The 14,698-nt window shown below is 42.5% G+C and overlaps 1 protein-coding gene across 1 annotated transcript in view; it reads left to right on the forward strand.

The window, feature by feature from the left end:
• Window positions 1–14,698, forward strand: part of SLC27A2 (solute carrier family 27 member 2) — a 48,753-nt gene that overhangs the window by 19,065 nt on the left and 14,990 nt on the right. Inside the window, exons 4-5 of the mRNA XM_012801783.2 lie at window positions 3,146–3,270; window positions 14,411–14,605. Coding sequence (XP_012657237.1) covers window positions 3,146–3,270; window positions 14,411–14,605 — 320 coding nt within the window. The remainder of the gene's footprint in view (window positions 1–3,145; window positions 3,271–14,410; window positions 14,606–14,698) is intronic.

Here is a 14,698-nt window from a genome sequence, read left to right on the forward strand (position 1 = left end):
ATATATATATATATATATTTTTTTTTTTTTTTTCTTTTTTGCCAGGGCCAGGGCTGGGTTTTAACCCACCACCTCTAGTATATGGGGTCAGCGCCTTACTCCTTGAGCCACAGGTGCCGCCCTATATTTTTTTTACATATTTATTTTTACCTATTTTTTATATATGTGTATATATACATATATACACACATATATGCATACATATATAGTCTTGTATATATAATTACCACAACTTAATGGCTTAAAACAACAGTTTTATTCTCATACTGTTCAGGAGATCAGAAGTCCTAAAATGAAGGTGTCAGTAGGGCTACATTCCTTCTGGAGACTTTAGGAGAGAATATATATATCTAAAGATTACGGAATATATATATCTAAAGATTCTCCCTAATCTGAAAATTAAAAACCCAAAATGCTCCAAAATCTAAAACTTTTTGAACTTTGAACACCAATATGATACCACAGGTGGAAAAATAGGACACATAAATACTTAACACTAACTTTGTTTCACAAACAAAAATATTATATAAAAGTACCTTCAGGTGGGCAGCGCCTGTGGCTCAAGGAGTAGGGCGCTGGCCCCACATACCAGGGGTGGTGGGTTCAAACCCAGTCCCAGCCAAAAAAAAAAAAAAATTACCTTCAGACAATGTGGATAAGGTGTATATGAAACACAAATGAATTTCATTCTTAGTCTTAGGTCTCTTCCCCAAACTATATTATTATGTATATGCAGATATTCCAAGATCTGAAAAAATTTGAAACTTGAAACACTTCTGGTCCCACACATTTCAAATAAGTGTTGCTTAACCTGTATCTGATTACCCAAGCCTCTGCTTCTATCCCTCATCTACCAACTGATGAGCCATAAAGTACTCAGTCAGCAGCAGTACCAGCCCCAATCAGGATGGAATGACTGGGCCTGGGTCATCTTGCTGGGCCTTTCAAGAACAGAGTGACTCTGAGGCTCCCAAATGGCCAAATCAACCACTTAAGCACCATCAGCATGTGCTAAAGAAGAAAAACTAGTATTCGAAAAGTTTCTCTTCCTCCAAAACATTGAACTTTGGTGTATTTAAAAGTAAAAATAGAGTGGGGCTATAGCTCAGTGAATAGGGCGTCAGCCCCATATACTGAGGGTGGTAGGTTCAATCGCGACCCCGGCCAAACTGCAACAAAAAATAGCCAGGCATCATGGTCGGCGCCTGTAGTCCCAGCTACTCGGGAGGCTGAGGCAAGAGAATCACCTAAACCCAAGTGCTGGAGGTTACTGTGAGCTATGATGTCACAGCACTCTACTGAGGGCGACAAAGTGAGACTCTCAAAAAAAACAAAAAAGAGTAAAAACAAATAAATATCATGGAAGAATATTTGTGAGATTTTTTAGTTTTACTTTTACTACATTTCATGACTATAATTAAATTGAATATGATAAATACTCCTACCTGTTTTATTAGGTTTTTTGTTTTGTTTTGTTTTTTTGCTGTTATAACAAATTTCCACAAACACAGTGGCTTAAAACAATTCAGATTTACTCTTACTGTTTGGGAAGTGAGAAGTCCTAAAGTCAAGATGTCCACAGGGCTGCATTCCTTCAGGAGGCTTTAGGGGAGAATCCATTTGCTTGCCTTTTCCACCTTCTAGAAGCTGCATCTTTTTTTTTTTTTTTTCAGCTTTTGGCCAGAGCCGGATTTGAACCCACCACGTCTGGTATATGGGGCAGAAGCCCTACTCCTTTGAGCCACAGGTGCCTCCTGAGGCTGCATCTATTTTTTAGCTGAAGGTCACCTTCCACCTTCAAAGTACCTTACTCCAACCTTTTATTTCCATCATCCCATCTCCTTCTGTCTTTGACCTTGCCTCCCTCTTACATATAAAGACCTTTCTGATTACCTTGGTTGCACCCAGATAGTTCGATAGTTCAGGATAGTGTTTTCATCTCAAGATCATTAACTTAACCACAGCCACAAAGTCTCTTTGGCCATGTAAGTTAGCATTTGCACAAATTCTGGGCATTAGGATGTGGAAGTCTTGATGTATCATTTTATGTCTACCTCACCCATCATGGAAGAATATTACCTCCCGCTTATTCAAGACCTTGACTCTCCATTACCTACAAAATTAAATTTGGCTCCTCCCCCAGCACTTCCAAGCTCTCAATGATTGTGCCTCTAGCTGCTTATCCAGATTCATCCACCTATCCTTCACCACCCCAGTCACAGGCCAGCTGAGTCTTGGCCATCCCCCAACACCTTTTGAGCTGTCCTGTCCTTTAGTCCAAGCTTTTTCCTCTGTCTAAAATTCTCTTGTCTCTCTCTATTCGTTTCTTAAGGCTAAACTCAAATCATCCCTCTTTCAAAGTATGCCTTTCTCAGCCCTCGCCTGCAAACAGAATTACTATCTCTCACTCTCTCTCCGCCATAGGGCCTCATTTAAACTTCAAACTACAAGGTCAGTTTTATTAGAATGAATTTTTTTATGTCTTCTCCTCCATAGATCAGAAGACCCTCTAGGAAAAACCGTGCTTAATTCATTTTTTTGCATTGACTATAATAGGTATTCAATACTTGTTTGTGAATATAATTTATTTTAAAATTTATACCTTTAGAAGATGATAAATATAATTGAGGAATTTTTTGTAGCTGTTTTAAAAATGATTTTAGGCTGGGCGCCTATGGCTCAAGCAGCTAAGGTGCCAGCCACGTACACCTAAGGTGGCGGGTTCAAATCCCCAGCCCGGGCCTGCCAAACAACAATAATGGCTGCAACCAAAAAATGGCCGGGCGTTGTGGCGGGCATCTATAGTCCCAGCTACTTGGGAGGCTGAGGTAGGAGACTCGCTTGAGCCCAGGAGTTGGAAGTTTCTGTGAGCTGTGATGCCATAGCACTCTACCCAGGGGGATAGCTTGAGGCTCCATCTCAAAAAAAATAAAATAAAATAAAAAATAAAAATGATTTTATTAAGATATAATTCAATGGATGCATTTAAAGTATATTTTGGGGGTAGTCCCAGGCCTGTGAACCATCATAATAATAAAATTGAGAGCATTTCCATCAACCCAGAAAGCAACCTCAAACTCCTTAGCCACCAACCCTAACTTCCCAAGTATATAATTCTTTACTGACACTTCCTATGCTTCTGTAGGTTGTACTCTGGCCTTGCGGGCTAAATTCTCAGCCAGCCAATTTTGGGATGACTGCAGAAAATACAACGTCACTATCATCCAGTATATTGGTGAACTGCTTCGGTATTTATGCAACTCACCCCAGGTAATGCTCTCCGTGTTTCAATGTCTTGTTGAAATGGGTAAGATGAAAATTCAAGTCACTCTATGTGATGCCAGGCTTCAGCAGATTCATATATATCAGCTTTGAGTTTAGACTACAACGATGATAAAGTGCTTTGCACTACACCTACCACAGAGAAGGGGCTTACTAGATGGAAGTTAATATTATTATTGTCCCCTGCCTTCTTACCTATTTTTACATCTAACCTTCTACCTAGAATAGCTTCTGCTTTCCTCTCTGCTTACTAAAACCCATTGTCAAAGCCTAGTACAAACGATAACTTCAAATGTTAAATTTACTTGGGTCATTCCAACAAAAGTCATTCCCCCTTTCTCTACATCACTTTATTTCTACCTCTTACGGCCCTTGCCACAATGTAGGTATTTGTCTTTATGCCTCCCATCCTCTCAAAGCTGCAACATCTTTGGGGCAGGGACCACATCTTGTCACCTTGCCCTCTTTTTTTTTTTAAAGACAGTCTCAGTATGTTGCCCTCCGTAGAGTGCTGTAGTGGCACAGCTCACAGCTACCTCAAATTCTTGGGCTTAAGTGATTCTCTTGCCTCAGCCTCCCAAGCAGCTGGGACTACAATGCCCGGCTATTTTTGTTGTTGTCATCATCATCATTGTCATTGTTGTTTAGCAGGCTAAGACCAGGTTCGAACCCGCCAGCCCCAGTGTATGGTGCTGAGCTACAGGTGCTGAGCCTCCTTGTCCTCTCACATTAAAAGCATGCAAGAAACTTTTACTTAATGTTCTTTAATGAATAAATTCTCATATGACTTTGAAACCAACTATGCCTGTCATTAAGCTGGGAACAGATACTCCAAGGACAATGGATCTGACTTGTTTGTAGACGTCCAGCTATCTTGATGGGCTTGTTCTCAAGAGCTCATCGGAGATCTGGTAGCTGGCATTGGTACCATATCAGGATTTCTCAGTAGCAGCGCTCCTGACATTTTTTAGCTTGTTAATTATTTGCTGTATGGACTTGGGTTGCATTGCAGAGTGCCCAGCAGCATCTTTGGCCTTTACCCACAAGATGCCAGCAGTAACCTTTCCCCTCCCCAGGTCATGATAATCAAAATGTCTCCAGACATTGCCAAATGTCCCTTGCCTGGCAAATTCTACCCTAGTTGAGAAGAACCACTGGGCTAGGCAATGTAGTAAACTCACCAGATTCTAAGGCCTTTAATCTACTCTATCAACCTAAACTCAAAGGATCACTAAGTTGATAAATTGCTACTGATAAGCACCTGTTTTGTTCAACTTATGTATTACCTGCTTTGTGCTGTAGAAAGAAGTGTCTTTATATATTCTTATATTCTTCCCCCAGGACTCTCCTTATTTCACTCAGTCTTTTTTTTTTTATTAAATCATAGCTGTGTACATTAATGCAATCATGGGATACAGTGTGGTGTTTTCATATACATTTTGAAAGTCTTGACCCAGAAGTCACCTCAATAGAGTCTTCTCCTGCTAATTATAAAACATGCCACCTGTCCTTCACTATCTGCCTTGTCACTGTTTTTCACGACACTTGTCACACCTGACATAATGCAGGTGGATGTGATTACTGCCTGCTCCATCCCCCTTAAATGAAAGATCCGTGCAAGCAGGAACAGATCCACAGCACCAAGATCTAACTGGCACATCATAGAGATCAACAAATTTTGATAAATGAACCTCTAATGTCTTGCCCCTGAAAAATGTGTAATTGAGTTGAGGGAGGTAATCTGTTTCCCCCAAAATGTTCATGCTTTGCACACATTATTCTGATCTTTTGGCAGATTCAACAGATTCACAAAGGTCATAATTTTATGTGAGCTGGGTTGTGACCTTTTCCGTAGCAGTTTCTGCTAATGTCGTTATTGAATTTTCTTTTTCATATTAGATTCCACCTGCTCCTTAAGACTGCATGCCTCCCTGTTGAAACCCAGAAATCCATATGGGGCCCTTCTGCTTGGCCTTTCTTCTCTACCTTAAAGACACCCTCTTGTCAGTTACAAGTCCTCTTGGGGAGTCTGTGTTGTTTCTGTTAGTTCTAAAGGGAGCCTCTTTGGGCTGGAGGAAAATAAACATGTTTGTGTGCGGCTCTCTTCAGGTTCACACAAACACACAACGAGAAACACTCTTCCACCTTTTATTAAACTGTTGTCTCAAATGCCAGAAAACAAAGTTTGATTGGGGTTCTACACCTTTGAAAGTATCAATATATTATGATTTGGTATACAGTCTCGACATCCCCTAATTTAGAAGTAGATCTGGAGTTCCTGTTTGCCATTGCTTCCCCACCCCTGCGTTCTGTTTGTCTGGAAAATCCCTAAGGCTGGACGCAGTGGCTCACGCCTGTAATCCTAGCACTCTGGGAGGCTGAAGTGGATGGATTGCTCAAGCTCAGGAATTGGACACCAGCCTGAGTAAAAGTGAGACCCTGTCTCGCCTAACAATAGGAAAAAAAAAAAAAAAACTAGCTGGGCAGGTGGCAGGTACCTGTAGTCCCAGCTCCTCAGGAGGCTGAGGCAAGAAGATCGCTTGAGCCCAGAAGTTTGAGGTTGCTGTGACCTATGATGACACCATGGCATTCTACCTAGGGCAACAGAGTGAGACTTTGTGTCAAAAAAAAAAAGAGAGAGAGAGAGAGAATTGTAATAAAAGATTAAAGTTATCTCCCTGAAACCTCTAGTTAAAGATTTTCTTTAATCATAGGTTATCACCAGAAGCCCAGATTCTATGGAGCTTAAAGAAAGATTATATCAAAAGTACTTTTCAAGGCTCGGCGCCTATAGCTCAGCCGGCTAAGGCGCCAGCCACGTACACCTAAGGTGGCGGGTTCGAATCCCCAGCCCGGACCCGCCAAACAATAATGATGGCTGCAATCAAAAAATGGCCGGGCGTTGTGGCGGGCGCCTGTGGTCCCAGCTACTTGGGAGGCGGAGGCAGGAGATTCGCTTGAGCCCAGGAGTTGGAGGTTGCTGTGAGCTGTAATGCCACGGCATTCTACCCAGGGGGACAGCTTGAGGCTCTGTCTCAGGAAAAAAAAAAAAAAAAAAAAGTACTTTTCAAACAAAAGTAGATAAAAACTAAAACAAGCAATGGAAGGCCAGTGTAATCAGGTACTTTCTCACCCTTAGAGCTGCCTAGGAGAATGGGCTATCCCTGGAGGGGTGAACACCACCCATAGCCCCCAAGCACTGGATCTCAGGGAAGTGACTTCTGCCTTAGCTGAGCAGCTGACCCAGTTGACGCCCATCCACAGATGGGCACGGCTCCTCAGGAGGATCTGGGGCCAGTGCTGGGAGGTAGAGCCACTGTGCTTCTCCTCCCTCTTCTTAACCACGTTCAGCAGCTCCTTTGGCAGAGGACTGTGAAGGATCGCTCCCATGGATGGGTCAGGGGTTCAGGTTTGGCTCCAGGCACTTAAAGCAATATTTAAGAGCAAGGACTCGAAGTCAGCAGGCCCAAATCCTAACCCTGCCGTTTGAGCAGAATAGTTAACCTCTCTAAATCTTAGCTTCCCATCAGCCAACATGGGAAGAAATGGTACCTACCTCACAGGAGGGGGCGTCTATGAAGACAGCATGAGATGATGTATGTAAAGTACAGAGCAAAATACGTGGCACTTAGTAAATGCTCGACAAATGGTAGCTATTATTATCGTTATCATTATTTTCTATGCCTAACAGTATGTAACTCATAGTAGGTGGCCCGTATATATTTATCAAGTGAATCAATGAAAATTCTGCCCTCCATACACAAAGGAAGAAATAAGAGAAGATATTCAAATTAGCCAGTTAATCACTCCTATCTGATGTGGTATTGGATAGCAAAACTATTGACTTGGGTGATTTTTTTACAATGTTATGGTATATTCTTTATCCAATTTCCCTGTCTTCCCTTGTTCTATTTGGGCCTCTGCTTTCCGAGCACCTGTTTATAAGGAAAGACCATTCTGGTACATTTCTTGCAGTGTGCAGTTGTCAGCTCCCATTTTGTTTGTGTAGTTGCCTGAAAAAAGCAGTGTCATTTAGGAAAAGTTATTTATTGAACCCTAGCACTCTGGGAGGCTGACACAGGTGGATTGATTGAGCTCAAGAATTCAAGATCAGCCTGTGCAAGAGCAAGACCCTGTCTCTACTAAAAATAGAAAAAAATGACCAGTCATTCTGGCACACACCTGTAGTTCCAGCTACTCAGGAGGCCCAGGCAAGAGGACCATTAGAGCACATGAGTTTGAGGTTGCTGTGAGCTATGACGCTACGGCACTCTATCCAGGATAACACAATGAGACTTAAAACAAAAGTTCTTTATTGGAGCAAGATACTGCTAAAGCTGAACGTTTCTTCCCTCCAATTCTGGAATGAAGCTACAGTAAGGGGACTAAATGAAGCTTTATGCTGCCTGCTAAGAGTAAGACCAGAGTGGGAGGAGGAAAGGGAACTAGAGGAGAGTTCCAGGGGCCACACATAAAAGTCATGGTATTTGCAAGGGGAAGTAAGACAGAATAGACTTCACTCACCTCCCTAGTGTTATCTGCCTTCCCTGTGAAATTTGATAACCTCTGCAGTCCTAAAATTTCCATCTCTGTATCACTTTCATTCTGATAGAAAAGGGAATAATAGGTGTGAACCAGCATAGAGAGGAGAGTGGCCAATTGACTGGGGGCTGAGGGGACAGGCCAGGAGAAAGAGGAAGGACCAAAGGATCAGGAAGGTTTGCTGGAGAAGGTAGGTTTTGAAGAGTGCAGAGTTCTCCAGCCAGGCAAGGAAAGAAGGGCTTCCAGCTCCCTGGAGCAGCACGTGTGCAGTGGAACAAAGTCACCTGGCACACTGGGAGCCACAGTGTGGCAGAAGGCAAGACTTATTCTCAGGGCCAGGTGACAAGGACTTTATGTCGAAGACTTAAATGTGAAGGGGATATGTCACAACTAAAGGGTCTGATATGCAAGAATGACGTAGGAGATGGCATTTTTAGACTGTGCTTTCAGCTGCAGTGGGGAGAATACACCAAAAAGAGAATTCTGTAAAGCAGACAGGTGGAGCCTCATCCGGGCAGAAGTTATAGCATATTAGTCATTAAGAACACGGACTCTAGAGTTTTTCTAAGGTGGTAAGGACCTCCTGCCCTTTCAACTCTTGGAAGTCATTCAAAAACAAGGAAGACAACTAACTAGTTTCATGTAAGAAACTAAGAGGCATTGCAACCATGAACTACATAGTAAAGAAAACTGATAGATGAAGGTGACCTAGCAGGGCTAAGGAAGGTGAAATTTAAGAAGCAGGGCCAAGAAGAAGGAAGTTGATTGACTTCCTGAATGGTGAGAAATTGGAAGCACTGAATAAAGCTAAAGGTGGGATGTGGTATCAAACTTGAAAACAGGATTATTTGAAAATTTGTGTAAAGAGTAGCTAGACCACTGTTCCCCTGCCCCACCCTGTAGGCATAGGGAGATTTATTCTCTGGAGAAGATCTAAAGAATCTTTGACTTCAAAGACCTCAAGAATGGAGGAAGACAAGGGTGAGGCTGGGATTGAGTAAATGTCTACATTGTGGCCAGGGAGGACCCCAGCATCTTTCCCCTGCATAGCTTCTAGAACTCTAATAACAAGTTTATGCTTGCAGACAAGAGAGGGGAAGAAAGTTATTCTTAGGAAAAACTAACTGTTTCTAGAAGAGAATTGGACATTGGCTTACTGCCTCATTAGCCAACAGTACAGCCCACCTGGTAGTAGCCCCTTATACACACAGGGCTGCTCAGACATATTTTTGTGACCTTACTTTTGAATAGGAACAGACATCAGGATCACCAGGCACCTAAGGAAAGCCTCCAACAGGAAGGATCGTTAAAAGAAAACAAGAAACATCACTTTAAAGAACAGGAGAAAACCTCCAAAAACCTATAATGAAGATCCTCAGAGAGGCTAGGTGCCGTGGCTCATGCCTATAATCCCAGCACTCTGGGAGGCCAAGCCAGGTGGATTGCTTGAGTTCAAGAGTTTATGACCAGCCTGAGCAAGAGTGAGACCCTTTCTCTAAAAATAGCCAGGCATGGTGGCAGGTGCCTAGAGTCCCAGCTACTTGGGAGACTGAGGCCAAAGAATCCCTTTGATCCTAAAGGTTTGAGGTTGCTGTGAGCTATGACGCCACAGCATTCTACCTAGGGCGTCAAAGTGAGACTCCCTTTGAGATATTACAGAAGATAACATATTTATAAAATAAGAAATATTTCACAAAAAAGAAAAAAGAATAAGACCTGAAGAAATTTTTAAATGATTTTGAAAAGTCTTTAATTCATAGAATGATTGAAAGATAAAGTTGAGAAATCTTACAGAAAGTTGAACAAAAAGATAGATTGATGGACAATTAGAAGAGAGTAAACAAAAAAATTAGAAATCAATTAAAGAAGTGCAACATATATTTAATGGGAAGAGAAAATGGAGAGGAGGAAATTATCAAAGAAATACTATAAGAAAATATCCCAGGACTGAAGGACAGATTGAAAGGGTCAGTTGCGTACCCAGTAAAATTAATGAAGAAAGAGAGATTAGTAATAATTTCCATAGAATAATAATAAATTCCATAAAGGAATTTAAGACTACCCAAAAAAGGGAGATAGTTCTACAAGAATGATATTTGACCTGTTGACAACAGCAGTGGCAAGCTGAAAACAGAGTGATACTTTCAAAATTCTAAGTAAAAGTATTGCCCATCTAGAATTCTATATCCAGTCAAATTATCAGTGAGGTACAGAATAAGTTCAGATATCCAAAGTCTCAAAAAAAAACAAAAAAATTCTTACATACTACTTGCCTTCAGGAAGTTATTAGAGAAAATGTTTCAGCCCAAAAAGAGAGTGAAAAAAGAAAGGAAGACACAGGATCCAGGAAAGAAAGACAAAGGAAATATCCTTCGGCCAGCAAACAACTAGCCCGGGTTGGAACAGAAGGATAAAAAGAAGCATAATGAAAAAAAGGAAATTATATCATCTGATAGAGTTCACCATGAGGAAGATTTTTATTTAGAGGCTACTGGCAGGTAAGAAAAGACAGCAAGCAGACACGAAGAAAATGAAGCAAATGGGCAGGGAGGCAATTAACTCCAGGAAAAAAAAATTGTTCAAGAATTTGTTCTTAGTATATTGGCTCCTCAGTGGTGTAATATGGGCAAAATAAGGTGAGCACTGAATGTTGATGTAAGCGAAAATTGTGATACTGGAAAAATCAGAGAGAACTTACTCCTCATCTAGCACAGTAAGAAGTCTAAAATTGTTGAATCCGGAGATAGCAGTATAACCAATTCATTTAGAAATACGTAGATCAGAAGGAACAGCTAACAAGAGTTAAAAGTGTCCACCTCTGTGTGGCACGCTGGGACAAAAATGGGGACAGATAAGTGGAATGATCACAGCATTTAAGAGCCCAAGAGCCTTTCCATACTATGTGACTCAGTCCATGTGCCCATCCACTCTCTTAGGCTTTTTTTAATTAAGGAAACGGCATTCTCTGAAGTTACATAGATTCATATTGGAATCTTGGAGCAACTATTGGCTACCTTTGTGATCATGAGCAAATTATTATAAGCTCCTTTAGGCTCCATTTCCTCAGTTGTAATATGAGGCAAATACTTTATTATAATAGCTATGACATTTTGTTAGGGTTCTTTAGAAACTTAAGCTAATACAGATCAAATACCTGACACATAGCAAAGTCCTCGGTGGAAGCTTTCAGCTTATTCGAATTGCCTGGCACCCTGCATTCTTCCCTGGACACCCTGACCTCTCACTCCTCACCAGTTATTTAATCCTAGTGTGGATTTAAGTCCCCCAGGTGTGTTTGTATGTCACACCTTAGCTCAAATGTGGAGGAGGAGGTTTTATCCTTGTTTAAAAAAAAAAATGAACAGATGACCTTTGACCTAAAAATCTGTTCCTCTGAGGAGTGGCTTTGGTGATGGAGAAACACTCTTTCCCCTGTGGGAATGGAAAACTGGAGTCATATTCTACTTTCAGCCACTTGTGAACAAAACCCTAGGTGAGAACCAGACATCTTAGAAGGCTCCAAGATCTCTCTTGTTGGTGCCTAAACATTTCCAGCCCAAGGCCCTAATCCCTTCTGCTGGTGTAACTGATCCCTCAGTTGTATGATGAAAACTGAGCCCATGGTGTTGGGATTAGGAGCTCAGCTACCTGCCACCCACAGGTGACAAGTGCACCTGTGAGGCTGGCCAGCTTCTCACACCCCTAGAGCATCCATGGCCTCCAGCACCCTAAGCCCTGCCCTTGTGCTGATGCCGTGGCCACTAGCTGTTGAGCAGGGAAATTGAGGGTTTCTTGGTGGAAGTTGTTTATTTTACTACAGCGATTATGCTTCGTGCAAAGCATGGCTCCAAGCACTGGGGATGATACAGAGATCTATTTGGCCTCAAAGGAGTTTACCATCTAATGAGGGAGACAGATGTTCAGCCCACTCCCATTAGACAAAGAAATAAAGTAAGCAAGTGGGAGAAGGGTTGAGTGTGGGCTGCATGTGGGCTATGTAAGGTCTGGGCTTTGCACGTGGGAGTGCTGCTTTGGAGCTTATGTGCAGGCCTGGGAACAGGTAAGCTCCAGGGGCAGATGATTATTTTTGAAGAAAAAATAAGTATTCTTCAGATATTTGTATTATTATTCTTGGAGTGGCAGTGAGGAGCAGTGGGGGTGGAAGGGGACAGTGGTGGTCTCTGAAAACTGACAATAATTACTGAGAACAGTAACTTGTGGTCAGGGTAACACTGCAGTTTATTTCCAAATGGTGACGCTTGAGAGGGAAAGGGAGGGAAAGGTAAAGCATGCCATGATCTCAGGCGCATGTAGGACTCGCCCTAGCAAACTAGAATATGGGCTGCCTACTCACCAGAACTTAGTGATTAGATAGGGGGATAGATTTGCTGACCAGTGAACCAAGGGAGCCGATTAGGAGGGTAGATTCCTACTCAGTCAAAATGTGCAGGGCTCATGCAGGGTCAAAAGGTTCCTCAGTGGCTCTGGTTAAGAGCCATTGGCGTGGGCCCGCAGCCCTCTGTAGATATACCGCCCTCAGAAAGACCACTCACGGGGCCTGTTTTTACCAGGGGCCAGCATCTGAGCACCTCTCTCGTTAAGACTCCTCAAGGAGCTTCACCACCTCAGTTTTGGCCAACAAGCTACTTAAAAATGACATGAATGTTCTTCCTGCATGGAAACCAATTCAGAGTTTGTTTGAGTGTGGTTTTAAACTGCTACATCAAAGTCCCTCCCCCGCCTCGGAGCCTGTGGCTCAAGCGGCTAAGGCGCCAGCCACATACACCTGAGCTGGCAGGTTCCAATCCAGCCCAGGCCCGCCAAACAACAATGACAGCTGCAACCAAAAAAATAGCCAGGTGTTGTGGCGGGCACCTGTAGTCCCAGCTACTTGGGAGGCGGAGGCAGGAGACTCGCTTGAGCCCAGGAGTTGGAGGTTGCTGTGAGCTGTGATGCCACTGCTCTCTATCCAGGGTGACAGCTTGAGGCGCTGTCTCAAAAAAAAAAAAAAAAAAAAGTCCCTCCCTCTCACAGAGAACTGCCTGCTTCTTGCTTTAAACTGCTCTTTCCAAAGAGGAGATATTATTCTAAAATCACTTCACAGTGATTTCCCAGGGTAGGAAATAATGTAGAAAAATGCTCTGATTTAAGCAGTTGCTGCTTGAGCAAAGAAATTAACACTCACTGCGAGGGGAGAGCCCTGATGACCAGGACTTTTACCCCATTTTGTTCTATTGTCCAGTAGAATACAGGTTCATGGAGTAACAGAATTTGCCAGATAAAATTATACCTATTTCTTTACCTTGTATCCTTCCAGGCTGTGAGTTCCTAAAGGACACAAATTGCCTCCTCAATAATGTAAAATATCATCGAAACCACTCTATCTGTGGGGGCCCCATAAATGAGGATGGTTGAGTGGAAGGCAGCCTGGTCCTCGCCTCACCTCGGGGGAGGGTTGCCTTTCAACCCTTATGCCCCCAAAGATTTCCCTTTGTGCTTTTTATTTATAGCAAAACATATTCCTCCCCTGCCACCTGAGGCCACTGGGAGCCAGCTTCCTCCTCCTCTTCCTCTCCCCATTCCATTGGGCCCCTGCTGTTGTTTTTAGTTGGCTCTAACTAATCTCGTGACCTCTAGGTCTCCCTTTTAAATGAGAGAATATTAAGATTCTTCTACCCAGTCCCTCCAGGACCTGATGTTATTGCTTTTTAATAACTTTGTAGAAAATGGTTCTCAGGCCAGTGTAGGTCCTATACTCCCAGCTACTCGGGAATCTGAGGCAGGAAGAGCAGGAGATTAAGACCGGTTTGTGCTATAGCTATGTTTTATCTTTCATATGAAATTGTGGGTGATACTGGTTTCATAATAATACTGAGTACATTGGATACTTTTTCTTCTATTCTTGAGATACTTTACTAAGAATATGTTCCAGCTCCATCCATGTAAATATAAAAGAATAAAAAAAGAGAAAAAAAAGTAACCACAAAAAAATAATAATAAGACCAGCTTGTGCAATATAGTGAGACTGAGTCTCAAATAAGGGAAGAATGGTCCTCCCTCTCCCCTCTCCCTCCTTCTCTTTCTCTCCCTCCCTCCCTCCCTCCCTCCCATGGGTCTGTCTTCCCAGTTTTCTTCATTAACAAGTGAAAGACCTCACTCAGGGTCCTCCAAAATTAGATTGCTCCATCTCTGATAGATCTTTCCCATGTTGGCTCCTCTTTTCTAGAAATTCCCCGATACCTACCAGCCCCATCAAGAAAACTACAGTATTAACACATTATTGTAACTTGAGGTTGGATATGGACTAAATGTTGGCATCCCCTGGTTCTGTCAGATCGTCACAAAGTGGGAGAATCCAAGTCTTTTGGTTCTTAACTCAGAGTTCTAGCCGTCAGCCTATACTGCTTGTGTTAGAGGGAAAGGGGACATATGTGTGAGTGGCAGGACAGTCGTGCACTGAGGGGAATTTGTAACCCACATGAGTATGTAAAAAATAAAGGCAAGTTTTAGTTTAAAAAAAAAAAAGGCAACAGAAGTTCAGGCTCCAGAGGTGTCTCAAGTTGGTCTCCTTCTCCCCCCATCACAGAAGCCAAACGATCGTGATCATAAAGTGAGAATGGCCCTGGGGAATGGCTTGCGAGCAGATGTGTGGAGAGAATTCATCAAGAGGTTTGGGGATATTCACATTTACGAGTTCTATGCTGCCACTGAAGGCAATATCGGATTCATGAATTATACCAGAAAAATCGGTGCTGTTGGAAGATTAAACTACCTACAGAAAGTAAGTACACTGGAAACTGAGAGCGTATGTAGCTGGTTTTCAGAGGACAGAGATTTCTTAAGAGGTATGTCATTATCAGAACTCAGGCAGCAT

The sequence above is a fragment of the Otolemur garnettii genome, unplaced genomic scaffold, assembly GCF_000181295.1.
Source record: "Otolemur garnettii isolate 467f Iridium unplaced genomic scaffold, OtoGar3 scaffold00011, whole genome shotgun sequence".
Taxonomy (NCBI): domain Eukaryota; kingdom Metazoa; phylum Chordata; class Mammalia; order Primates; family Galagidae; genus Otolemur; species Otolemur garnettii.